This window comes from Triturus cristatus, chromosome 3_2, assembly GCF_964204655.1.
Source record: "Triturus cristatus chromosome 3_2, aTriCri1.1, whole genome shotgun sequence".
NCBI lineage: Eukaryota > Metazoa > Chordata > Amphibia > Caudata > Salamandridae > Triturus > Triturus cristatus.
In genome coordinates this window covers 1,166,749,244-1,166,775,359 of record NC_140584.1, presented here as the reverse complement: position 1 = coordinate 1,166,775,359, position 26,116 = coordinate 1,166,749,244, and the positions used below count along the sequence as shown (strand labels likewise).

The 26,116-nt window shown below is 47.8% G+C and overlaps 1 protein-coding gene across 8 annotated transcripts in view; it reads left to right on the top strand.

The window, feature by feature from the left end:
* The window catches only part of LOC146859358 (uncharacterized), a 196,269-nt gene that overhangs the window by 166,026 nt on the left and 4,127 nt on the right, over window positions 1-26,116 (top strand). For 6 of the 8 annotated variants that reach the window (XR_014980090.1, XR_014980087.1, XM_085650034.1 and 3 more), the window contains one exon: window positions 20,211-20,280. The exons of the other annotated variants lie outside the window; for them this stretch is intronic. Coding sequence is in view for 4 of the 6 variants with exons in the window: in XM_085650034.1 (XP_085506160.1) it covers window positions 20,211-20,280 (70 nt within the window). In the remaining 2 variants the exon portion in view is untranslated. The remainder of the gene's footprint in view (window positions 1-20,210; window positions 20,281-26,116) is intronic. 8 annotated transcript variants of the gene reach the window in all.

The window sequence follows — 26,116 nt, the reverse complement described above, 5'->3', positions numbered from 1 at the left end:
TTTATAGTCGTGCAGGGGAGGTGTAAGGAGAGCCGCACCGCTGGTCCGCCGACCGGCGTGCTAAGACTCCTCCCAAGATGGCCGCTGTTTTTGTCCCCGAGAGCCCAACAGCACCTCGTCAACCGGACAAGTGAGGGAATGGGAAAAAAAGGCAGACCCCACCGTGGCGCTGTTGCCACCCAGCGACCACGGAGAAGAAACAAAAGAAAAAGCGCTTAGATAGCGAGAGGGATGCACCCGGCTTTCCGCCTCAGGTGTAGAAACAGAAAAGGACTCAGTCGGTAAGAAAACGCTGTAGAAGAGCACCAAACACCGCTAATAACAGTTGCACTTGCACACAAAAGAAGCGGTGACAGCACTCACAATCAGCGCGTAAGTACACAGGCAGCGCCGAGAGAAAGATAGTGCTGCGCGCTAAGAGTCAGTGCACAATGAGTACCTTTGCTATTATAGGACAGGGTCGTGCTCCAGGTATCGGTGGAGGTGCGAGGGACCTGTGGGCTCTTTCTATAATGAACACCTCAGAGAAGGTCTCTCTGCCCAGTACAGTTGTTAGAAGCGTCTGTGTACCTCTCCATATTTCCTGTTCGTGTCGATTCCGCCACGCCCATTATACGTAGGTTACTCCGACGCGAGCGAGCCTCCAAGTCCTCGGTCTTTATCAGGAGTGACTGTATGACCTTGTCAGCTTTCGTTTGCTTCTGCTCGACTTGGTTGTGCGAATCCTCTACCTCTGATATGCGGCGCTCCGCCTCATCTAAACGCTCTGTGTGCTTGTCCAGTATTTCCGACATCCGGTCAACCCGATAGGTTAAAGAGTCTATTTTCCCGTCAATGTTGGACAGAGTTGCTTGTATGGTGGTGAACATGGCTTGAAAGTCTACTGAGGAGTCGGAGCCCGCCGTGTTAGTGCCAGCAGGGTTCGAATCATGTGGCTCACTACTTATATCCCCAGTCTTTCGGCGCTGGTCAAATTGCAGCTTGGGTTGATTTCTATCCTGTTTCCCCATCACAGCTCCCCAGTCGGTGCAGCGCAGCAAGGGAATGACTAAGTGTCGGTATTATGGGCCCAGAATAGCAGTAGATCTCAAAGGACCAGTCGCCACCTACAGATCAGGGGCCTCACTCCCCGTCACAATCCAGGGTTGGTTCGTCCCCCGCTCAGCGATGTGCACCACCTCGATTTAATGGCACCTGTGCAAGGTGGGTATGGATCTCAGTCCGTTTTATTCTGGGTATACAAGCTGTAGGGCCGTCTCGCACACAGTTGCGTCAGTTAGGGCATCTCCGCTGTCGCTAGGATAGGTTACTTCTAGTTGTGCAGGGTAACCCCCCGCGAGTGTAACACCAAGCGAAGTCTGTGGCGGCACGCGCCGCCGGAGAGACACGCGACGCTATGCGCCACACACCCCGCAGATTTGCACACACTACCAATCCCGCGTCACGGTTTCTGAGCAGATTCCCTTCTTTACCTCTTCGTGCCCTCTCAGCTTATTACAGAAGCAGCCAACATTATTTCATTGGAGGCTTGTTCTCAGCCTAGGACAGCTGATGAGCGCGGTATTTCCTCAATAATACTGCTAATTGGCACCTTTCCTGTGCAGTGTCTATATTACCGTGCCTCCCGCACCAGCCTCTCCCATTAGGAAATATGTCGCCAGGTCGTCGCTGTTTCCCAAATACCCCTGGGCTGCCACTCACTGCTCCAGCATCTCCTCTCCATCACGGTGGCACAGTCAGGGCGTTTCAAGGCAGAGGGGCCCCGGTATGCCTCCCACGCCGCAGTCTGCCTCAGATGATAGACCCCGCTCTCTCCGCACGTCCCAAGTTGGGCTGCTCAGCGTCCCAAGTTGGGCTGCTCAGCTGATCTGGGGCACGTCCCAGATCAGCGCCCCAGATCAGCGCCGCCGCGGAGGATCCCTTACTGCGTCACGGCTCTGTGTCTCTTCCAGGGTCTGCCTACCTTCGATGCCGCATCGGGGCCCCTGTCCGCCAACGCAGCTCGGTGCATATTCCCTTTTCAGCGCCGCAGGCTTCACGCGGCAGGATAAGTGGGCAATCCGCCGCTGGCCGCATGCCTCCCGCCGCCTTCTGCCCCCAGTGCGTCACGAGGCCCAGTCCAGGTCGCGGCTCCTCGGGCTCACGTAGAGAGCACGCCCCGTCGGAGGCAGCAACCGGAGCAGTACCACCGTCCCGCCGAGTATTCAGCCCTCTCTGCTCCGGCTCAGCCCTTCTCAAAGGATGTTAGCTCGCTCACAGCACATCACAGGTAGGTCGGTGGCATTATTTCTTCCTTTGTCGGATTTGCTCAGTGTGGTACGCAGGATAATTACAGGATTGCAGCGTGATCGGGAGAGCCCGCTTAGTGCACGGCCATTTCCTTAGCGCGGCAAGCTCCGCCCCCAAATTCTGCTTGAGAGGAGCCCCTGAGACCAGAGAATCAGATCGTGCCAACCAAAAGACGGGCCGAAGAGCAGCGAAAGCAAGAACTGCAGAAGAAGCAACTGAATTGGCACCAGCCCTGCCGGGCTGTACATATATTCTCGAAAATTGTCGCTAAAGTCGTCTCGCCCTGCAAGCTTCTGATCCTCCAAAGCCTGGGAGGACGGCCAGCACTTCTCCAAAGACACAGGAACTCCTGCATCTTGCAGGTACCAAAGACTGAGCTATGAGGTCCTAATAGCACTAAAACCCGATGCAGGATAGCACCACTGCACCTGAGCCGCCTAGACCAAGCTGAAGTGGGCCAGCGGTGCTAACGTGGTCCACAGACCTTTCAAACTCGAAGCACACCTTGGGTCTCCCCACTGTGGACGCCATGACGTGCCTGCAGCCTCTGTTTGCAGGCCCCCTCTAAAACGACTGTGCCCAGTGATAAAAACCCAACGCTTATGCACCCGTCCCCCGTCCCCTATGGCCCATGGAGAAGAGGACTAAAGGTGTCCCCATGTTCCTGAGCATCGTGTGGTCTGAGCCCACTGTTGGTTCAGCTCGACTGGCCTCCCGTTCCGACCCTGCAGCATCTGTTCACGAAGACAGGTTCCCCTTGACTTGCATTTGGCCTCGATGCGGTTATGCACCATTGCACCCGGACACACTTGTGTCACTGGAGGTGACTTGCTGGTGCTGCCTTGGACCAGGTCTGATACTCACCTGCAGTCCAGGAGGTTGGTCTCGTAGGTCACTGCAAAGAACACGTATGCTATATTTGTTTTTCTTTCTACAGGAGAACATTGCAACCTCTGAAAAAAGTGTTGACTGTTTAAATGTCAAAGTATTTCTCTTGAATAACGTACTTACCGGATCATAGGCTGCTCGACCACTATCCCCTAGAAGAGAACCTTGGGATTGCTAGAGCAATTCACTGTCTACTCACAAGTGAACGTCTGGACTCTGCACGGTATACCTCTTTTTGGTATAACATATACAGAGCCGGCTTCCTACAAGCGCAGTATGTTGAAAGTATGTAACTTTGATTTGCCGTTGCAACAACACATTTAATTATGAATGTGTCTGATTTACTTTTACAACAAGCGCTTAAACAAAGGCTTTGCATCGCATGATTTTGTTTGTAAACACACACTCAAATAAAGTCTTTAAATTGAAGTGATAGAAGCGTGATCTAGCCACGTGTTTTGAAATTAAATCACAGGCACTCAGAATTACAAGTATATCATACGGATGCTGGACCAGAGTATTGACGTACACCAATCATGTGTGAAATAGCTAAACAGGTGCCCGCTCGGAAACAGTGTCTGGCATTTGACCTCGGATGTTGAATGCACAAATGTGATGAGATAAGAACAAGATTTACAGAGGAGCTTAGAGCAGCGAGTGAAAACACGAGCACTCGTGTTAAGTGCTCTTTAACAAAGAAAAAAGTAGCTACTAAAATGGAAGCAATGAAGGGATAGTGTAATTGGTCCATGCCCTTAGGGAGGGCTTAAAATAGAAAGGAGGCATGACAAATGCATGCCATAGTCAAATGGGGGACAAAGAATAGGAGAGCAACGATGGAGACAGCCTATGGGCGGGCTGAAGCCCACCGAGTATACACAACATGTTTAATTGTGACAGCGCATTCGCTGTCTAGCCAAAACCTAAAAAGGATGAGCCAAGTTGTCTTAATAAATTTCAACAAATAGGAATCTCTGTAGCTCTTATTTTATTAGCAGAGGCTAAAAGTAAAGTTTTAAAGATTCTTACTAATAACAGTCCCAGTGTTGTGTTGTTGAAAGATAGCCACTTTGGGTTTGTATTGATAAATCATATTACACTCTTGATTTTACTAATGTGGTTATTGGTCCTTTTCTTTAACTTAATGCATTAGGAAATGAGGGATCACCAGTAGATGTTATTTCTGCAAGCTATGAAAGGAAATTCATTATTCAAACTTTCTGCTCTTATGGGGAGAAAAAGGCAGTCTGTGAAGTGATGGAGAATGAAAGCATAATTCAAATGTCAGATCCACTAATCTGGGTGCTTTTCCACATGAGCAGTTCATATTACTGCCTCTGCAAATGATTCTTCTGCCAAATTGGAAGAGATAGGAGATCCTTCCTCCAGAAACATTTCCAGGTTTTCATGAGATGGGAAAGCATGTGCAGTTGGCAGATGCTTCTACCAAACAAATACTTAAAAACCTTTTTCGTGAGTTCCAGGATGCATTTTCTAGGAATTATTTTGACTGTGGGGTACCAATGCTTTAAGCGTCTAGTATTCCAACAGATCTTAACATGGAACCTTTGCAATCATTGGAATCTTTAGCAGGAATTATCAGAACTCTAGGAGAAATAGTGATCATTTATTAGTACCATTCACAGGACTTGCAACAATCCCATATTAAGAATCTTGGAGCCTAATGGCCTGTGGAGATTATGTGCGGACATCTGAAAATTGAATAAGTGTTCACCAGTGTGCGTAGCCACTATCATTCATTGATAAGCGTCTTGCCCAGATTCAGGATTCTGAAGTCACAACTATATAGACGGTGCCTCTTAAAGGATCACATCCATCCAAGTAAGCATTTTCCTATGATACACAACAGTACTGCTATACCCACATTACATTTGGGTACACTAAAATCAGTAACTAGTTCAATACTTTCTTGTTCAAAGCTCTTCCAGATGCATCTCAGAGGGAGGCTCTGACTTAGTTCAATGATGTTGTAATAAAGTCCTCCATGGTGGCGGACTATTTAGTGGTGACCTACCATGTTCTCATCCAATTACATGTGGGGGGTGCCAATTTGGCTTTTCAAAAAGCTCTATAGTGTCATTAGAAGGTCTATTTTTGGGGTTAATAGATAAAACCTGAAGGATTAAACTCCCAAACTAAAAAGGGTGACCCTCATTAAAAAGGGTGATGTGGGAGAGGAGAGATGGATTCAAATCAATCAAATTAAATGAGGTTATCTAGTTTTCCTCCTAAGGAAATTGAGGGAACAGAGTCAGATGCAGAATATAGCTTATAAGAATCACTTTTTGTGACTTGTTTCTGAGGTAAGTAAAGTTTCTATTTATAAACCATTTTATAGACTTTATTTAAACAAGTCACACTGTTGCCTTCCAGGGATAATTCTTCACGCTACAGCTTTATAACAACATTAGCTAGCTTGGATTTCTTCCAAGGAGTTGATCGATGGGCTTTTAAGAATGGTTAATTCCGGGGGGCGTGGCCAAGATGGCAGCAAGAGCAGTCGCGAAGCTTTGAGCTCCACTCTGCACCTGCCGGCAGAATCCTGACCCTCCATCGCCTGGCTGATTATCCTTAGAGGGAACGGCGACGGAAAGCTTCCCACACAGTTTCCCATCTGTTCCAGAGCTATCGGACATCACACGGGCCCGCTGCAAGGCCTGAATCCTGCACGCTCCGGCGCGGTGCCTCCGACGCCCGGCAACCCCGGACGGAGACGTGACAACTCGGCGCAGGCCGCTGCCCACTCGGCCTGCACGTGCATCCGGACACACAACAGCAGACGGGGTCTCCAGCTACTCCTGATCCCGCCGCTAAAGCACCGGGGCCCGAACAGGGACACACGCGGCCCCCATCAATAAGCAAGCTATGGCGCTGGGGGCACCATACTCTGGCGCAGGTACACTCGCTCACACAGCCTACGCCCACAACAGCATGCCCTGAGACGGGGGTGCCTCTGCTGCGACGAGAGCCCGCTGGGCCACCGTGACCCCCTTGAGACCGTGAGAGCACAATTAAGACCCCGGCCCTTCCTCACTGCCGCGCTGGGCAGGGCAGCCCGGGCCTAGGTTTCCGCACTTCCGAGGACACACAGGGGTGCCCCGCCTGGACCACGCGTCCCCCAACACTGTGCGAGCCACCCACACCCCATTGAGGATTACGGGGAAGTCAACGCAGCAGAATCCTGGGACAAGCTCGAAGCCTGCACGTGGTGGAAACCACAGAGTCAGTGTGGAATCGCCTGCACACGGGCCTCAAGGTTCTGGGTCTACTGTTGACATTGAATGGGGGAGGGGGCCCCCTGAAGACTTTCTGCTACCTCTGACGTTATGGTGGCCTGCAGCGTGAGACACCCAACACTTAGTATGCTGCGTAGCCCCAACCTAGCTGCAGCCCTTCCCCCCCCCCCCTCAAGTGTGCCGCTCCTAAACCTTAGTGACTTTCGACGATCTGTGGGGACACACAGACTAGCATCTGGCCCACTTGCCCCCTGTGGACGATGTGATGGGCAAGCCTAGAGTGGAGAAGTCCCAGGCACACCCCCTTGTAGGAAAGAAGTATCTGCTTCTTATGGGTACCCCCACTTTTTGCTGATGTCACACTGTTTTTGGCTTAGTCTGACTGGGAACCTGCTATCCAGGACTCCAGTTTATCTGCTGGGGTACCCTTGTCAGTCCCTAGTATATGGTACCCCATGTACCCAGGGCATAGGTACCCCAGAGGTCTCTCATGGGCTGAAGCATGTATTATGCAACCCATGAGAGGCCATCTGAATTGACACGACAGGCCTGCTACTGCAGACTGTGTAAGATGGTGTTTGAACCACTTACTAAGATATAGGTTCACTATATCTATCTAAATCACTACACTTACATACTTATCAGTCACCCTATGGCAGGCCTTAACAATCCCGAAGGCAGGGTGCTGGGTTTTACGTGAGAGGGCCCCTGCCTGAGCAGAGCCCCTCTGCAGCCTTCGGAGTCCATTCTCCGGGGTTTTCTGTGATGCAGCCAGACATATATCTTTAAGTGCATTATAACCTTGCAGTAAATGCTAACTTTAAAACGGCTGCTTAGAAAAATGAAGTGTTTGGTTTCAAACACCTTGGAATCATACCTCCACACCAGTAACTGGTGTAGGAGGTATGATTCCACCCTTCTAGAACAACTACTGTGGGTCACCGGTCTACCCGGTACCAGCTTTCTCGACCTGGGCAGCACTAAATGGATGGTGCCAGCCACAGACATGGGTCTGCCCTCCTGCTGCTGAGCCAAGCTCGCGCAGAGGAAGGCATGACAATAGGCATCCTGTCACAGGGAGGTGTAACCACCTCCCAGACAGGATTTAGTGTATTGAGGCTGGGTGGGTGCACTCTGAGTGCCAGAAAGTCTGCACTGGGGGCACATTTGGTGTCCCTGTGCATAGTCCAGCTCAAACCAGTTCTGGGAGCCATTGGCTCCTGCTCTGGCGCGGAACTGGAGAAAGTACATGGGTGTAGCCACCCCTCTGTCCTGCCCCTCCCCTAGGAGGGTCCACAGATTCTTTCCAACCCCTTCCCATGGATATAAAGTGGGTCATCCGACTACAGGACTTTAGATTTTACCTGGACAAGATTCTGATAAGAAGAAACCAAGTACTTTGACTGTCTGCACGACGCTGGACGACGGAAGAATCTCCCTTGAGTAAAGGAGTTACTCCCCTGCAAAAACAGAGACAGACGCATCTACCCGGTTTGCTTCTCCCAAGCTCCTGAAGACTATGAAGATTTCAGCAACACAGTAGGTGGATTCCCGAAGGTTCCTGACGTCGATCTGCCCTCTTAGTGATTCTGAGACAAGTATCCCTCGTAGGGACCGTGCAACCCGAACCCCTGTGCACCGCGTACATTTGTAGTTGCATATGCTTAGTGACGATTCCGGAGCCTGTGCTTTGGACTACGTGTAGTCCCGACCCCGAGCAGTATTTGCACTGAAGATTTCCGGCCTCCACTCTCCGAGTGTCCTGTGGGCTGGTTCTTTGCAGACTTGCTTGAGGTCTCCTTGCGATCCCTGGTCCGTTGGCCTGTGGGTCCTATCGAAGGTCACCTTGTTAATACTTGGGCTTACCTGGTTGCTCCAGATGTGCCCTGACTCTCCATTGCTTGGAGAGTCCCCTGGACCTTGCTGGTCCACACCGTAATCGGTTTCCTCTGACCGCTAGGGTTGCAGTTGCCAAGGCTTGGTGCTCCAGCCAGACATCGACCAAGAGCAATTGGCCCTAGACTGGGAATCCCTAGAGCTCCAAAGAGCAACAAGAAAATTTGGGACTAGAGTCCCATGGTGGCAGCAACAGTGTCCCTAGAACTAGAGAGTATTCTCATGATCATAGGAACCTGAAGAAGATAGTCCCTCCCTATCAAAGTGGGGATGACATCCACAAATGGATAACTGTACTAGAGAGGGCCTGTAAAGTATAGAGGGTCCCTCAAGAGCAGTGGGCAGCTATCTTGTGGCTCTCCTTTGCAGACAAAGGTAGAGATAAGCTCCTCACTGTTAGAGAAGAGGATGCTGATAATTATTCAGTCTTGAAGAGTTCTCTCATTGATGGGTTTGGCTTAACCACTGAACAATACAGGATTAGGTTCAGAGGCACAGACTCAGGACTGGGTTGACTTTGTAGGTTGTGCTACTAAGGCTCTGGAAGGCTGGTTACTTAGCAGTAAGGTGTGTGATTTTAAAGGATTGTAAAATTTAATTATGAGGGAGCAGATCCTTTATAATTGCCAAAATCAGTTGTTGCATCAGTACTTGGTTGATTCTGATCTGAACTCTCACCAAGAATTGGGAAAGAAGACAGACAAATGGGTCAGAACCAGGATGAAGCAGAAAACTCAGAATCAAGGTGATGACCAAAAGAAGCAAGATGCTAAAACCTCAGATAGGGGGGGGGGGGAGAAGGGTAAAGACCAGACGTCTTCACAAGGGCCCCAAAAACCTGCATGGGGGGGGGGGGTCACAGGCTATCAAAGGTAAAGGCAAACACCTTGGTGTCATATCTGTAGAGAGAAGACACATTGGACAAAAGATGCCACTTGTCCAAGGGCCAAGGAATCTACTCCAGCCACCACTGCCCCGAAGACAACTGTCCCCCCTAGCTCAGTTCCAAGTGGTGGTGTACAGAACAAGGGTATAGTAGGGTTAACCTTGGGATCTTAGATGGATTCTGGACTAGTCACAATTCCAACTCAGGTGGTTTTAGCCTGTGATGGAGGCATGGATATTGCCTCCGTATTTGTCAGTCCCAGTAACCTGGGCAAGTACAGACAACAGCCTTTCTTCAATGGTAAGGAGGTCATGGCATACAGGGACACAGGTGCAAGTGTCACAATGGTGACAACAGATTGTTGTGGACCCTGAACAGATCATACTTGGTGAGACGTACCAAGTGACCAATGCAAGCAATTTCAGGACAGACCATTTCTTAGCAGTTGTGAATTTCACCCGGGGAGGGCTACCTGGCCCTATGAAAGTTGTGGTTAGCTCAGACCTTCCTGTAGAATGCTTATTGGGCAATGATTTGGAAACTTCAGCTCGGGCTGAAGTGGAATTCAGGATACATGCAGATATGCTGACCATCCCTGCAGATGTGTTTGCCATGACTAGGTCACAGGCAAAAAATGACTTCCACTGAACAGGCCCTGGATCCTGAAAAGATGGACAAGGTGCCTTCCAAGAGAAGGACCAGAGGGGTAAGGCAGTGTCTTCCCCCCTGCCTCAGAGTGAGGATCAGTCTCTTCAGGGAGATGATCTCAGTTCCTGTGAAGGAACTATCTCAGAGGAACTTGAACCTGACCAGGTTGAGTTCTTGGGGACAGGCAGCCCTTCCAGGGCAGATCTGAGCCAGGAGCAGCTGAACTGCCGCTCTCTTGAACCCCTCAAACGGCAAGCTGCTTCTGAGGCTGCTTGGAGTGCCAGTGGGTCCCATAGGATCTACTGGGATGATGGACTCCTGTATTCAGAGGGTAGAGACCCCAAGCCTGCTGCTACCAGGAGGTTGGTTATACCTCTGAAGTTTAGAGGCTTTCTATTAACACGGGCACATGACATCCCATTAGCAGGACACTTAGGCCAAAGTAAGACCTGGGACAGGCTTGTCCCTCATTTTCACTAGCCTCACATGTCAGAAGACACAAAGGAGTTTTGTTGGTCTTGTATCACTTGCCAAGCCAGTGGTAAGGCAGGTGGGACTACAAAGATCCCCCCCCCCGATACCACTACCTGTGGTGGGGGTTCCCTTTGAGAGGGTTGGGATTGACATTGTTGGTCCCATGGATCTTCCAACTGCATCTGGGCACAGATTTATACTAGTGGTAGACCAAGCCACTAGGTATCCAGAGGCAATTCCCCTTAGGACTACCACAGCTCCTGTGGCTAGAGCTCTCCTGGAAGTCTTTTCCAGAGTGGGTTTCCCTTAGGAGGTAGTATCAGACAGAGATGCAAACTTTAGGTCTGGTTATCTGACTGCTATGTGGAAGGAGTGTGGAGTGAATTACAAATTCACCACACCCTATCCCCCACAATGCAATGGGTTAGTTGAGAAATTCAACAAAACCCTCAAGGGCATGATAAAAGTGCTAATTTGTTCAGTGGGTCAACACTAAAGATAAACGATTCACACATACAATGTCTAAAAATCATGCTATCTTCCTCGATTTAGACATCACTATGACCAACGAAGGGATTACCACCAAGGTGCATAACAAGTCCACCGACAGGAACAGCCTTCTATTATACGAGAGCTATCACCCTAAGGCCCTGAGACAAAACCTTCCGGTTGGACAATTCCTTCGCGTAAGGAGAAACTGCTCTGATATAGACACATTTGAAGAACAGGCATCCAACCTAGAAAAGAAACTTGTTGATCGCTACTACCCTAAAAAAATGGTACGTAAGGCAAAGAAGCGAGAAAGAAACAACCCTAGGGAAGCACTTCTAGAGGACGTGGAAAAAGCGCACACCGAAAGGACAGTGTCCGTCACCACATTTACTCCTCTCTCTAATACAGTGCAAAAGATCATTAAGAAAAGATGGAATATTCTGAACAGCGCTGGCAAACAGTGGGAACCCCCATTGTTTGCATTTAAACGCAATAAAAATCTGCGGGACCAACTAGTACATGCCAACTACAGATGGCACCGAACAACAGAGACTTTGGGACCGACCTCGTGTGATGGGACATTATTCATGTGGTGGTTGTGCATCTTGTAAACTAACTACCAACACGAAAGAAGTCAATATAGGCACAGAAAGACCGTGGCAATTACGTACATTCAGTAACTGCAACACTGAGAATGTGGTGTACCTCCTAACGTGTCCATGTGGTCTCCAGTATGTTGGCATGACAACCAGGAAGGTCAGGATACGCATCAACGAACACTGCCGCACCATCAGGTGTAAAAAAAACAAATACCAAGCTAACACGTTATTTTCTGGAAAAACAACATAAGGACACTGATCTTCAATGGACTGTCCTCGAAGTAATGAACAAAAGTAAATTTGACCTTTCAAAAGCACTACACGTAAGGGAACAACGATGGGTCTACTGTCCCATGAAAAGGGCCTCAACGACGATATTCCTTGGCTACAATTGGGTAGATGAATTCTCATCCTGTGCTTGTATGCCCCCCGCCTCGTGTCACCCAAGCTCTTCAGCTCTAATTCTTTCATCCCTGTGCCCTGGGACTCCTCCCTGCACCGTTGACTACTGCTCCAGCGTGATGGTTCCCGTAGGACGTTTGTGCTTTACATTAGGCCATTCCTTGCCTCCGGTTCCATGGGCACGAATCACAACTCTTTCACCCAGGCACTCCCACGTTTCCAAGGCAACCTCGGGATGTGCACCTTCTCCACACGTGACATACCACCATCGTGTGTGTCTAACTCTCTGCACCGCCCTCGAAAAATCACCATTGGCTATGCGCAGCAGCCATGACACGATCAGGCACTCCGCTGAACGAATTCCCCTCACATCCGCTCGGGACTTCGGAGGTTTCCAAGGCAACCTCCGGACGCGCTTTCCCTCCACACGTGACACCACCTCACGTGAGTGTCTAGCTCTCCGCAACCCTTATTTGGGCATGCACCACCTTTGAAGAATAACCATTGGCCACGCGCTGCAGCCATGACACAATCAGGCACTCGGCTATACGCATTCTCCTCACGTCCGCTCGGGACTTCGGAAACCACACACCAGGAGCCTATTTTCGGGCTCTATTATCCAGCGCGGTTTTCAATCAAGCCATGAACACACTATATATACACATCGATCCCGTAGCCTCATTTAACATTCGGGAGGACCGGGAGCAACAACGTAGGATTAACGTGGGATTCCAATCCTGAGACAGTAAGAGTATGAGTGCGGTGAATGCTGGCAAGGACACCTTCGGTCCTTTCCCGTGTGAGTGAGCGTGCGCTACACATGTATGTGGGAGTCCACTCTCCACACCATGCTTGAAAACCTTTTTTCTTCCTCCAGAATGAACAGGAGATTCCCCTCCCCTCCCCCCATCTGGCAAGTAGTTATTCCAACTTTGATAAGACCTATGAGAGCCATTACGCTCTCATCTTTTTCGATCTGTTTGTGTACACACAGAGTGGCACAAGTCACGTGAATAGTCACTCACCTTAAAGATTTCATGCATGTGCTGTTTTTCTTTATGTGACAATCACTTTTTTTTTTGGACCCATTTCTACAGGTTTTAAATGTGTATGTTCACTCCTTCCTTAATTTCCTTTAGGCTTGACGGTTGGAAGCCCTTCAGGAAGCGGAGTGCGGCCTTTGCCACACCCGCATAATGGTACTTTCTTGCTACCTGTTGGTAAGAATGGAGCCCCATTCCTAATTTAGGTCCTGATGAATGCCCTGGACCCGCTCGGGCCGCTTAGGCAGAAACATGTCAACCTTTCACGAGACGGTTAGGGGACACTAAACACCCCACCCACCGTCCCTTGCTTTTAGTATCATATAGTTATTGGCCACATTAAAATTTACTTTCTGGTAACTAGAATGATTTTTAACTTCACAATCCATTTCACGGGCCCCCACTCTTTAGTTTAGAAGTGCATCCCTGTCTCCAGGTGTATGCCCGCCCTCCATCAAACGAAGGTTTTGGAGGGCGAGGACTGGCCGATGATGAAGCATGACACTAGGTGGTGTGTGTGAGACCAGTCCGTCACTTTTTGGGAGATGTCCCAACTCACAATAGGTTTATATCTGTAGTAGGGTCACACTTCACTAGGAGTAGCTTTCTGTGGTAAACATGATAAAAGTGCTCCCTGAAAAGCTTAGGCGCAGATGGGACATCCTTTTGCACGGCCTTCTCTTTACCTACAGAGAGGTTCCTCAGAAGGGTTTTGGTTACAGCCCTTTTGAACTTCTGTTTGGACATCCAGTTAGGGGTCCCTTATGTTTGGTTAAGGAGGGATGGGAGTTACTATCAAACCACCTAAACAGGACACAGTGGACTAACAGGCACATGCATCAAGCACAAAACCGGTCGCAAACTGGCAGATTCTCAGAATCTGCCCCTTTGCGACCGGTATTTTTGCATTTGGGATGCATCATCCCAAATGCACAGATCGCTATTTAAGGAATCTCAAAATAGCGATTCCTTAAATAGCGATTGCATTTAAGGAATCCCTAATTGAGATTCCTTAAATGCAATGCATTACAGTTTTAAAAATAGCGATTTCGCTATTAGCGTGAGCAAATTACCATGAAGCTGGACTTCATGGTAATTTGCGAAAACTTAGAAAAATGCACTTATTTGCATTTTTCTAAGTTTCATGTTGCACACACACATGCTCTTAGAGCATGTGTGTATGCAACATATGTGCAGAGTTAACATACATGGGTGCAATGGGGTGTCATTTTGACACCCTTGCACCATCGAAATTGCGGGAGCAATTTGCGAGTACCTACTGGTACTCGCAAATTGCTCCCGCAATCTCCAATTCATTCCTATGGGCCTGGAGGCCCATAGGAATGAATGGGAAGAAATTCCTTAATTGCGACTCGCAATTTGCTAGTCGCAATTAAGGAATTTGTGGGAATCGCTATTTCTTTAGCGATTCCTACATGCATAGGGTTTTGCTATTCCTTAATTGCGATTCCTTAATAATCGCAATTAAGGAATCGCAAAACCCTATGATGATGCATGTGCCTGTAGGTACTTGGTCTCCGCTCCAGGATGGCTGAGTACATGAAGAAGGCAAACAAAAACCTTGAGGCTAACCAGGAATTGCAAAAGGCCTGGCATGACCAAAAGGCTGTTTTGACTGTTTTATCAGCTAGGACAGAAGGTATGGGTGTTGGAGCCTGTGGCCCCAGCAGCTCTCTAAGACAAGTGGAGTGGGCCCCATACCATACTTGAGGAAAAGGGAGAGGTTACCTACTTGGTGGATATTGGAACTCCCAGTAGCCCCCACAGGGTGCTCCATGTGAACAGGCTCAATCCATATGTGGACAGGGCAGACATGGGCTTACTCATGGTTACTGATGAGGGACAGGAAGAAGAGAGTGACCCACTACCTGACCTCCTCTCACAGAACCCCAATGATGGTTAAGTTGATGGTGTGGTCTTGGCAGGCAGCCTCACTGAACAACAACAGACTGATTGCAGGAAGGTCCTCAATCAGTACAGGCATATGTTCTCACTGACTCCAAGTCAGACTACCTAGTGCACTCATGAAGTGGACACAGGTAACAGTCTGCCTGTTAAAAATAAGATTTACAGGCAGCCTGACCATGTCAGAGACTGTATCAGGACTGAAGTCTAGAAAATGTTGGAACTGGGAGCAATTGAGCCCTCAGATAGCCCTTCGGCTAGAACAGTAGTCTTAGTACCAGAACCTCACATTGAGGGTGGTAAGAGAGAGATGAGGTTCTGTGTTGACTGTAGGGGACTCAATGCAGTCACTAGTACAGAGGCTCATCCAATTCCAAGGGCAGATGAACTAATTGATACTTTGGCCTCAGCAAAGTTCTTAAGTACATTTTGCCTGACAGCTGGTTACTGGCAAATCGGATTAGCTGAGGATGCTAAACCGAAAACAGCATTTTCAACCCCTAGTGGGCTCTACCAATTTGTGGTGATGCCTTTTGGCTTGAAGAATGGATCTGCCACATTTCAAAGGCTGGCGAATAAAGTTCATAGGTCTGGAAGCCTATAGTTCGGCTTAACTAGATGATATTGCTGTCTTTAGCTCCACCTGGGAGGATCACCTGGTCCACCTGAGAAATGTTCTGGAGGCTCTGCAAAAGGCAAGCCTCACTATCAAGGCCACCAAGTGCCAGATAGGGCAGAGTAAGGTTGTATACTTAGGCCACCTTGTGGGTGGAGGACAGGTTTAACCATTGCAGAGCAAGATCCAAACCATCATGGACTTGGTTGCTCCAACCACCCAGACTCGGGTCAGAGCTTTCTTGGGCCTGACTGGGTACTACAGGAGGTTTGTCAAAGGTTATGGTTTCATAGTCACCCCTTTGAATGATGTAACTTCCAAAAGAATGCCTAAGAAAGTTCAGTGGACAGTTAGCTGTCAAAAGGCATTTGATGACCTGAAGCAGGCCCTGTGCACTGCTCCCATTCTGCTAAGTCCTGATTAATCCAAATAATTCATTGTTCAAACAGATGCATCTGAATTGGGGGTAGGGCTGTGTTATCACAATTGAATGAAGTGGGTCAGGCTCATCCAGTGGCTTTCATTAGCAGAAGGTTGACCGCCAGAGAGAAACATTGGTCAGCTATTGAGAGGAAAGCCTTTGCTGTGGTTTGGTCTCTGAAGAAGTTGTGGCCATATCTGTTTGGCACTCACTTCATTGTTCAGACAGACCATAAGCCCCTCTTATGGCTAAAACAGATGAAGGGTGAAACCCCCAAACTCTTGAGGTGGTCCATTTCCCTACAGGGTATGGACTATACAGTGGAACAGACCTGGGAGTTACCCATTCCAATGCAGATGGACTCTCCAGATATTTCCACTTAGAACATGAAGACTCAACTGGTCAAGGTTAGTTTAATGTGCTTGCGTTTGGGGGGGTGGGGTTGTAACTGGTGTGGCAGGTAGGATTCCACCCTTCCAAAAAGACATATGTGGATCATCGGTCTACCCGGTACTAGCTTTCTCAACCTGGGCAGCACTAAATGGACACTGCCAGCCAGACACGATTCTGCTCTCCTGCTGCTGAGCCAAGGTCGAGCAGAGGAAGGCATGACAATAGGAATCCTTTCACAGGGAGGTGTGACCACCTCCCAGACAGGGTTTAGTGTATTGGGGCTGGGTGGGTGCACTCAGAGTGCCAGAAAGTCTGCACTTGGGGGACACATTTGATTTCCCTGTGCATAGGCCAGCTCAAACCATTTCTGGGAGCCATTGGCTCCTGCTCTGGCGTGAAACTGGACAAAGGACATGGGTGTAGCTAACCCTCTGTCCTGCCCCTCCCCTAGGTGGGTCCGCAGAATCTTTCCAACCCCTTCCCATGGGTATAAAGTGGGTTACCTGACTGCAGGACTTTAGACAAGATTCTGCTAAGAAGAAACCAAGTACTTCGACTACCTGCATGACACTGGATGACTGAATAATCTCCCTTGGAGTAAAGGAGTTACTCCCCTGCAAAAGCAGGCACCTAGACACATCTGACCGGTGTGCTTCTCTCGAGCACCTCAGGACTCTGAAGAATTCAGCAACACAGGAAGTGGGTTCCCGAAGGTCCGAGGTCGATCTGCCCTCTCAGCGATTCTGAGACCAGTATCCTTAGTGGGGACCGTGCAAACCGAACCCCTGTGCACCGCGTACTTTTGCAATTGCATATGCATCTTGATGATTCCCGAGCTTGTGCATTGGACTCCGTGTAGTCCTGACCCAAGCAGTATTTGCACCGAAGATTTCCAGCCTCCACTCTGAGTGTCCTGTGGGCTGGTACTTTGCAAACTTGCTTGAGGACTCCTCGCGATCCCTGGTCCGTTGGCCTGTGGGTCCTGGCAAGGGTCACCTTGTTTGTTCTTGGGCTTACCTGGTTGCTCCAGACGTGCCCGGACTCTCCAGTTCTTGGTAGTCTGGACCTTGCTGGTCCACACTATAACCTGTTTCCTCTGACCGGGTGGGTTGCAATTGGCAAGGCTTGTTGGTGCTCCAGCTGGACATCGACCCCTCAGTACTCGACATCCTTCGTGGGACAGCTCTTCTCCGGATCCTGGTCATCCTCGACATCTCCTGGTCCCCATTGCTGCAGAGTCAAGCAACCCTTCACTCCTGAAGCACTCGACATCGGCGAGCTTTTGACTACTGAGCCTCTGGTCACCTGAAGTGACCCAAACTCTGTCCCCTCTGCTTTTAGGTTCTTCTCACCTCGAATCCAGGCTTGGATTCCATCGGACATTCTTCACCCTCCTGGCAGCAGTACTTCTTTGCAACGCTCCATTGAAAACGACAAAGGTTTCCGACACCACTTGACCCCTATGCATCCGGCTCCTCTGGGATAGGTAACACGGGTACTTCGGTACTCACTGGTGGGTTGGCCTTAGAACCTCCTATGTTCCAAAGGGTTTGCTCAAAGACCTCTTAGAAGTGTCCTTAATTTTGCAACCGTGACTTTCCCATAGAGTTGTATGGAGCACGCGCCAGTGTTTCCTCACTGCACCCATCCTCCGTGGGTCCCAGTGATTCTACATGCTCTAGGCACTGTGTCTAGTCAAGTCGTTGTGCTTATACCATTCTTTTAGTATATGGTTCGGTCTCCCCCTGGAGCCCGCTGTGTATTTTGCTATTTACAAATGTTCTATTGATTTGGAATTGTGTACTTTCTGCCCTAGTCTTGTATAGCGACTAGTAGAGAGTTATATTAATAAATACATATTTTATATAAACAATGTGTGGTTCTCCTTTCATTTAGGAGGGGATATTCTGGTAAAACAATCTGCTTTACATTCCTTCAAGATTAAGCCTGAAGGCTGCTCTCCATAGCTACCACTAGGATAGCTTTCAATAATGTTATCTTTGAACTCATACATCATATGGGTCGTGTGGACTGGTACAGGGTGCCCACTTTAATTAGTGAACAGCATATACCAGGCCACCTTCTCACGCTCCGCACCAGAGAAACAGAAAGACTAGTGGCGTAAGCAAAACTGCTGCATGTGTTGCGAGGTGCAATGGCTATGTGTTTCACCCTTGGGACCTGTGCTTATGGAGGCTGCTTTTTTTTGTTTATGGCACTTTAGTCCCTGCTCCGTAAAGGACAGGGTTCCTGAGTCAGGTGGCACTACGCTGTGATCGCACTAGCCCTCAACTGCTTCGTGCCGATAGTGCAGCCATGAAAGAGCAAATAATGCCGCTCTGCACAATGACATGTGGTCATTCGCTAGGAAAGCAGGAAGACTTGTAGGACAACTGAGTCTACCTATAATGTGTGTTGTAGCTAGTCTGTCATCATTTGGACATACAGTGCCGATGGGTGCTTTTGTGTACTACACTGAGTGTGCTGTGTGAGACCCGAATTAAGACTCAGAAGGCAGCAAGCTGTGACTCAAACTGCAGGCAGCAGCTCACAAGGACAATGCAATCACAGAGGGAGCACACAATGCCTGTCTTTGCATAATTGGCAGATGCTGAATAAAGGTAAATACCTGTGCAGCTGGGCTAAAGGGTAAGGGCGCTTATTGAATCTAACCAGATTAAATAGGAGGAAGTTTTCTTTACCTCTTCTATCTCTCAGGCAGAGGCAATCTGGCTGGACAGCTTGAGCCATTAAAAAAAACAAAAAAAAACCTGCACATTAAAACTATAGACAGTCTGTGACTGTCCCAAAAGCTTAAGTGGAAGGGGCCTCTTGAATGGTTGGGGCCCTGGGCCAGAGCCCACTTTGCCCATGCCTTCAAACGTCTCTGGGTGTGTATGCTTGCTGTAGTGCCAATATAAAATATGGCTTATTTTGAGTGGGTCCCTGGAGTTGGTAGAGGTCACAAGATGTGGCTAGGCATAACCATGGCGCTTTGGATGTCTGCGAGAAATTTGGCTTACTGTGATCCGCTGAGTGTTGAGTTGTCCTTCGGGAGAAAATCAACACCAGGCAACACAGGCTTTACAACTACAGACAAACAGATCACACAGCAGCCCACAACATTAAGAAGCATTGACTATAATAAAGGCACCATTGCCCACCTTTTCATAAGCAGCACATGTTTGAAGTTCTTGTATAAGTCATGGTAAACTTTATGTGTCACTCAATGCCTGAAAGGGTTTAGTTTTCAATTATACTGGGTTCTCCCTTGTGTCTGGACAAAGCTAAACATATCTGAAGAGCTCTCATGAGAGCGAAACACGTGTCAGGGGTTGCTTTTACTCATTTCAGGTTGGCTTGGATGGTATTTTACCAATCCAAAACTGTAATACTGTGCCTGGAGTGGTAAAAGGCTTTGGCCATTTTACAGCTCGGCATGGATAGCGCTGTGCTAATCCTATGCTTAGAGACTTTTCTGTAGAAATGGTAAAATACTTTGTCCCTTTCTATCTCGGCGTGGATGGCACTGTGCCAATCCTATGCTTGAAGACTGATAGAAAGGCAGACATTTGAGGTGAGCACATTTAGTGTCGCTGGTGTTGAGGGTGCTCTATACAGGAGCTGCTTTCTACCTAAACTTGAGAACTACCCAGAGTTCTCTGCTTCTTTATTTGCATCATTTATGCCTCACTCTATGCCTGAAAGGGTTTTGTTTTGACTTGTACTGGGCACTCCCTTGTGTCTGGACAAAGCTATATCTCTCTGAAGAGCTGGAAAGCGTTTTGTTATGATATATATATGAAACTGTTTATTTGGTTAGTCTGGTAGAAAGGAATCATATATATCACAATAAAAATTTGTTCCGATTTGGATGGCTCGTGTTACGTGTGTGTTACTGCGTCAGAGTTGACTGAACTTACATGAACTACTCTTTTAAAGTCCTCTCAATCTGCTCTCTCCACAATGAACACTGGAAGGGTGCGAGGACAGCCTACGGTTCCTAGGAAGGGTTTGGAAGAGTAACGAGGCAATGGAGACTTCACTCAGGTGGGGAAACACTGGTTGTTTATTCAATAACAAAAGGTTTTCACAGCTAACATTATCTCAGTACTTCATGGGTATGGAATTTTTTTGTATATATATATATATTATATATATATATATATATGATGTAATGTACATCTAATTGTAATAGAATCTAATGTGTTGAAACGTATTTTGGGGAAAAGTACCCATCAAACCCTCATATGCCTAGAAAGGGGCAAGTGGCTGTTGCTAGTTAGATTGAAGATTTTAAATATTATTCCTTAACCCCTTGTGTGCCCCGCCCTTTCCCCGCCCTGTGCCGGGCGTTGAATTAGCGGGCGGAGTTCATGACGAGATAGTCTCGTCATGGGCACAGCGCAACCGCGCTCCATGACGAGACTATCTTGTCATGGGCACTGAAGGGGTTAAACAATTCAAGTAAAAGAACAGTAGTCTCATAGGAATATTTTAGAAGGAATTGATAATTAATAAAAAGAATGAGTATGAAGCTTCTCTGGAAAAGATTAAAACTGAATATGCACCTAACTCGGGTGAGAAAGTATGGATTTAACAAACAAGGCACTGGAATTGTTTCGGGAGTAAATAATACCACTGTTACAAGGAAGATGTGTGGACTGTGCAACAAAACAAAAATATATGAGCCGTGATTGAATAGTTACATAGAATTAAGACAATATTGCCTAATCTACTTCCTTAGGCCAGACTTTAGTCAAAAAAATATTTTGTTTTCAATATGCAAAAGAATATTCAAGATACAGATCCAGCCAAACAGATGTTAGTAGATTACACTGTCATCTTTGTAGACTGAATTCAGGAACCTTTGCACGTGTTTTGTGCAATTGCCCCGTCCTGAAAAGAAAGAGGTGTTTTTATTTAAAAACTAAAATAATTTTAAAAAAATGTAAAAAAGTAATTTAAAATCAATAACACTCACACAAATAAGGATGTTTTGTGGTTTCATTAGGTTCAACTAATGAAGTTTGTTTTATAGAAAAAACTTGATGTTTTTATAGTGTTTGTATAAGAGGACTCGCAAGATCTTTTGGTCTAGTTTTGTTTTTGTCTGCCCAGTGGTAATTATTGCAGACTGCTAAGTAACATTCAGCTTGATTTGATTAATTTGATAGAAAGGAATAGCAATTTATTTATCCTGATCACAATATAAAATATCAGTGATTTTGATGATCTGTTTGAAGGATCTCGTTATTGTTTGATTATGAATGAATGAATGAATGAATCTGAGTTTTATATAGCGCATAGTTACCCTGGGGCATCCCAGCGCTTGTCCAGGATGACAACCGTATAGAGCAAACCGGTTCAGCAGAGTCAGACGGGGAAAAGGTGAGTTTTAAGAAGTTTACAGAACCGCAAGATACATGTCTCAGAGCGCAAACTCAAAGGAAGTCCGTTCCACAGCATGGCAATATTGACCGAAAATCTTCGCCCTCCAGTCCGGGCCCTTTTCACCCTGGGGACCTGGAGCAGAAGTTTTTGTTCGGAACGCCTATTAGCCTTGTAAGGCACAGCTAAATTCCCCAGGATCGGGGGTCCCTTCCCCTGAAGAATTTTATGCGCGGTGCAAAGAGCCTTGAATTTAACCCTTTCCCGTACCGGAAGCCAATGCAAGGCCCTCAATGCCGGCTTGGCTGACTGCATCCTTGATGTATTCATAAGCAGCCTAGCAGCGGCATTTTGAACCTGCTGAAGTTTATTCAGCGTAGCTTCAGGGGCACCTAAAAAAATAGAATTGCTGTAATCTAATCTAGATACAATAAGCCCCTGAATATTTGAATTTGTAAAGCACGACTCTACCCAACGGGCATCTTGGCACTGGTGAACCATCAAAGGGACGAGGAATCAAGCATTTTTGGGAATGAGCTTTCTGTCCATGCATTTATCCATTTCCAGGGGTAGAGTCAAGTTTTCAGGCCCCTCCTGACGCTCAGCAAGTTTGTGTTGGTTCCAAGGGAGAGAGGACGTTTATTCCAGAGACGTGCACATTGTACCTGGAAGGTTCTGCCTCCTACTCTTGCTTTCCTAAAGGAGGGGGTAAAAAAGAGGGCAGTCTGGGAAGACCTTAGAGTTCTAGAGGGTTTATATAGTTCAGTCATTTGCTTAAGGGCTATAGGTCCAGTGCCCTTTACCACCCTGTGGGTGATTCATGGTGCCTTGAACTTGCACCTTTCCTTTACTGGCAGCCAGTGTAGTCTGTGTAATGTTTCTGAGGCGGAGTCCTTTCTCCCTTTATTTAGCGCTAGTTTAGCTGCCGACACCTGGATCCTCTGGAGTTGTTTGAGGAGGTATTCAGGACTACCTAGTAACAAGGAGTTGAAGTAGTCCAATCTACTTCGGATTGACGCCAGGATCACCAGTTTTCTAGAAGGTTGGGGGGAGTACAGGGGCTACTTTCTTTAAAGTTCTGAGAAGTCCATGACAGGTTGCTACTGTGTTGCTGATGTGGGCTTCCATTGAGAGCTTATTATCAATTTGGATTCCTAGGTTGCGTACTGGTTTTTGTGTATTTAGGTCTGGGTTAGTTGCCCAAGGCCAGAAGTGTGTAGGGAGTTGCTGGTGTACCTTTGATGGTGAGAAGCATAGACGTTCGGTCTTCTCTCCATTGAATTTTAGTGTGTAATCGTTCATTCAGCCATTGGGTTGTCTTTTTTCAACAGAGATGGAGATTATTCAATTGGTTAGGGTCAAATTTGTTCAGGGATATTGTTAGTTGGGTATCATCTGCATAGTTTATGAACGTTATCCCACAGGATTTTATCTGAGTTATCAGATGTCTTAGGTGTAGGTTAAACAGTATAGGGCTCAAGGCGGAGCCCTGGAGGACTCCATGTTTAATATCTCTATATTTTGATGTAAATGGTCTCAAACCAGTTGAACCTTACATCGCTCACCCCTATTTACTTCAGGTGTGCAAGTAGGATTTGATGATTGACCGTGTCAAACGCGGCGGATAGATCCAATAGGATCGAGACCTACTGTTTTACCATTGTCTACTTGTTTTCCTATTTTGTTGGTGGCTAGAGTTAATGCAGTCTCTGTTCCATGTGCAGGCCTAAAGCCCATTTGTTCTGGTTATAGCAGATTATTCTCTTCGAGGTAGTCCGCTAACATCTTGCTAAGATATTTTTCGGATATTTTAACTGGAAAAGTGAGCTTTGAAATTGGGTGATAATTGCTTAGTTCTTGGACATCGCCCAAGGTTTTTTCAGGAGAGGGGTCACCAAGGCCTTTTTCAAGGCTGTTGGAACTTTTTCTGTGGAGAGAGATTGATTACAGATTTGGCATAGAGTGGGGAGGAGTTTGTTTGCACTCTCTTTCCATAGCCTAGTTGGTATGGGGCCTAAGAGGGAGCCTTAAGGGATTGATGCAACAAGGGTGTTGAATCAATCAATCAATCAATCATGTGTTTGTTAAGCGCGACGACTTACCCGTAAGGGTGTCAAGGCGCTGGAGAGGAGGGGAGGTGCAGGTTCCAGTCCATCAAGGAGGAGGTCTATCGAAGAGCCAAATTTTGAGGTTTCTAGTGAAGATGGGGAGTGATGTTGTCAGTTTGAAGTGGAGCGGTGGGGTGTTTCAGGCTCTGGCCACGAGGAAGGAGAAGGAGTGGCCTCCCGATCTGGTTTTTCTGCCGCAGGGGACCACGGCGTAGGAGAGTTGGGCTGATCGTAGGGCCTTTTGGGGTGTGTGGAATTCGAGTCAGCTGTTCAGGTATGCTGGTCCGGTGTTGGAGGGATTTGTGTGCGTGGGTGAGAATCTTGAAGATGATTCTGGCCTCGATGGGGAGCCAGTGGAGTGTGCGCAGGTGATGGGAGATATGGCAGTGTCTTGGCAGGTTGAGGACCAGTCTTGCGGCGGCGTTCTGGATGTTTTGTAGCTTGCGGGTGAGGTTTTTGTTTATTCCGGCGTAGAGTGCATTGCCGTAGTCAAGGCTGCTGCTGATGAGGGCATGAGTGACGGTCCTTCTGTGCTTGAGGGGGATCCATTTGAAGGTCTTACGGCGGAGGGTGTGGAAGCAGGAGGATGCGACAGAGTTGATCTGGCAGTCCATTTTGAGGTCGGAATCCAGGATGATTACAAGGTTGCGTGCGTGGTCCGTGGGGGTGGGTGGGCTTCCGAGGACGGGGGGCCACCAGGTGTTATTCCAGGTGTCGGGGTGTGGGCCCATGATGAGTACTTCGGTTTTGTCAGTGTTGAGTTGTAGGTAGCTGCTTTTCATCCATTTGCTGACAGCTTCCATTCCTTCTTGAAAGTTGTGTTTGGCTGTGTTGGGTTCGCTGGATAGGGAGAGGCATCTTATCGGTAGGCCGATAAGGAATATTTGCAAGTTAAGGCATTTGTGCCAGGCCCTCCAAGCCCACTCAGGATGCAGTCACAGGGAGTGAAACCTTTACCTCAGACAAGCTGGATATGCAACGTCACATGGAAAGGAAAAACCTCTGCACTCTGTCATGTGACTAAATCAAAAGTGCTTGGCTGACCAATTCAGGTGACCCCAATGGCACCAGCTGGTAGCGTGGGCCACCACTGCCAAGTCAGACACCAGGAAACTGCACTGTGGGAGCTAAAGTGACAGCCTACCAGAGTGAGAGGGGACTCCGTATGGGCAGCAACTAGTACACAATGGAAAAGAGAAAGATGCAGCAAAACAATCTTGCTGGTCTGCAGTTATTCATAAGGGAAACTTAAATCCAAATATACAAGAGAACAACTGTAGCAATATATATTGTCAACCCACCGTCCAAACCTGGGTCCCTCCTTGAAAAACGAACTGGAGCAGACAATGGGAAAAAACACAATGGGGAGCGGAGTGATGGAGAGGGAGTAGGTAAGTACATACACAGGGTTTCAAACCTAAACAGTGAAACCCAGAACTGATTTGGTGCATTTTGAACTTTAAAGCTAGGCAAAGGCTGTCACACAAGTAAACAGCTGCATGAAGTCACATGGTGCCATTTTACAGGCTTTCATCCCTTTCCGTCCACAAACCATTTAGCTTTAATTTTGTAGCCTCAAACTAACCGTGTATTTTGAGAAAGAAACCCCACATTTAATCCTACAACAGGCCTGCAGTAACTACGGGCAACACCCCCTTACTATATGCACCAGAATGTGTGTGCGTTTCACTTCTTGTAGCGTATAATCACTCAGTGAGTGTGGGTCACATGTCCTGGAGAAGCCTCACTCATTGCGGTTGAGATTTACTTCTTGAAGTAGTCTCTTTCTTTATTGGTAAGCCTCACTCAGGGACCAGGACTTGGCCTCATCATTATCAGTGCATCCAAATAGAACCAGAAATGCACAGGACCACATGAGACCAGAAGCTGCTAGCCCAGTTCATAGCCCAAAAGCGGGCAGTCACCGCCAAAAAGCCAACAGTGAAGCAGCAACAGAGAGGGTGCAAAAGATACAGTGGCTGCAGTAGTTAGGAAAGAGTGGTGGAAAGCAGAGAGTCGTACCATGAAAAAACAAAAAAGACCGCCAGTACAACATGGCGGCTGAAGTAGGCAGGATGTAGTACAGATGGTGAGGGGTAACAGGGAACAGAGTAGGAGAGGCTCGGGCACCAGGGACTTAAGGCACAAGAAAAAACAATCCTTGCAGAGGCCAAAGTGTGCAGCAAGAAATCCAACCAAGATACGCAGGGGTTCAGGGAGGTGGGGCTCCAATGCAAAAAAAAAAAAGAGAAAAAAAAAAACCCACAAAAACAACATGTGACCACCATACAACAATTAACTCATCAGGGTCAAATAAAGCATGATAGCAAAAGGTGAGAAGGGAAATGGACTACGGCAAGAGCAGAGGGACACGCTGCGGTGGTGAA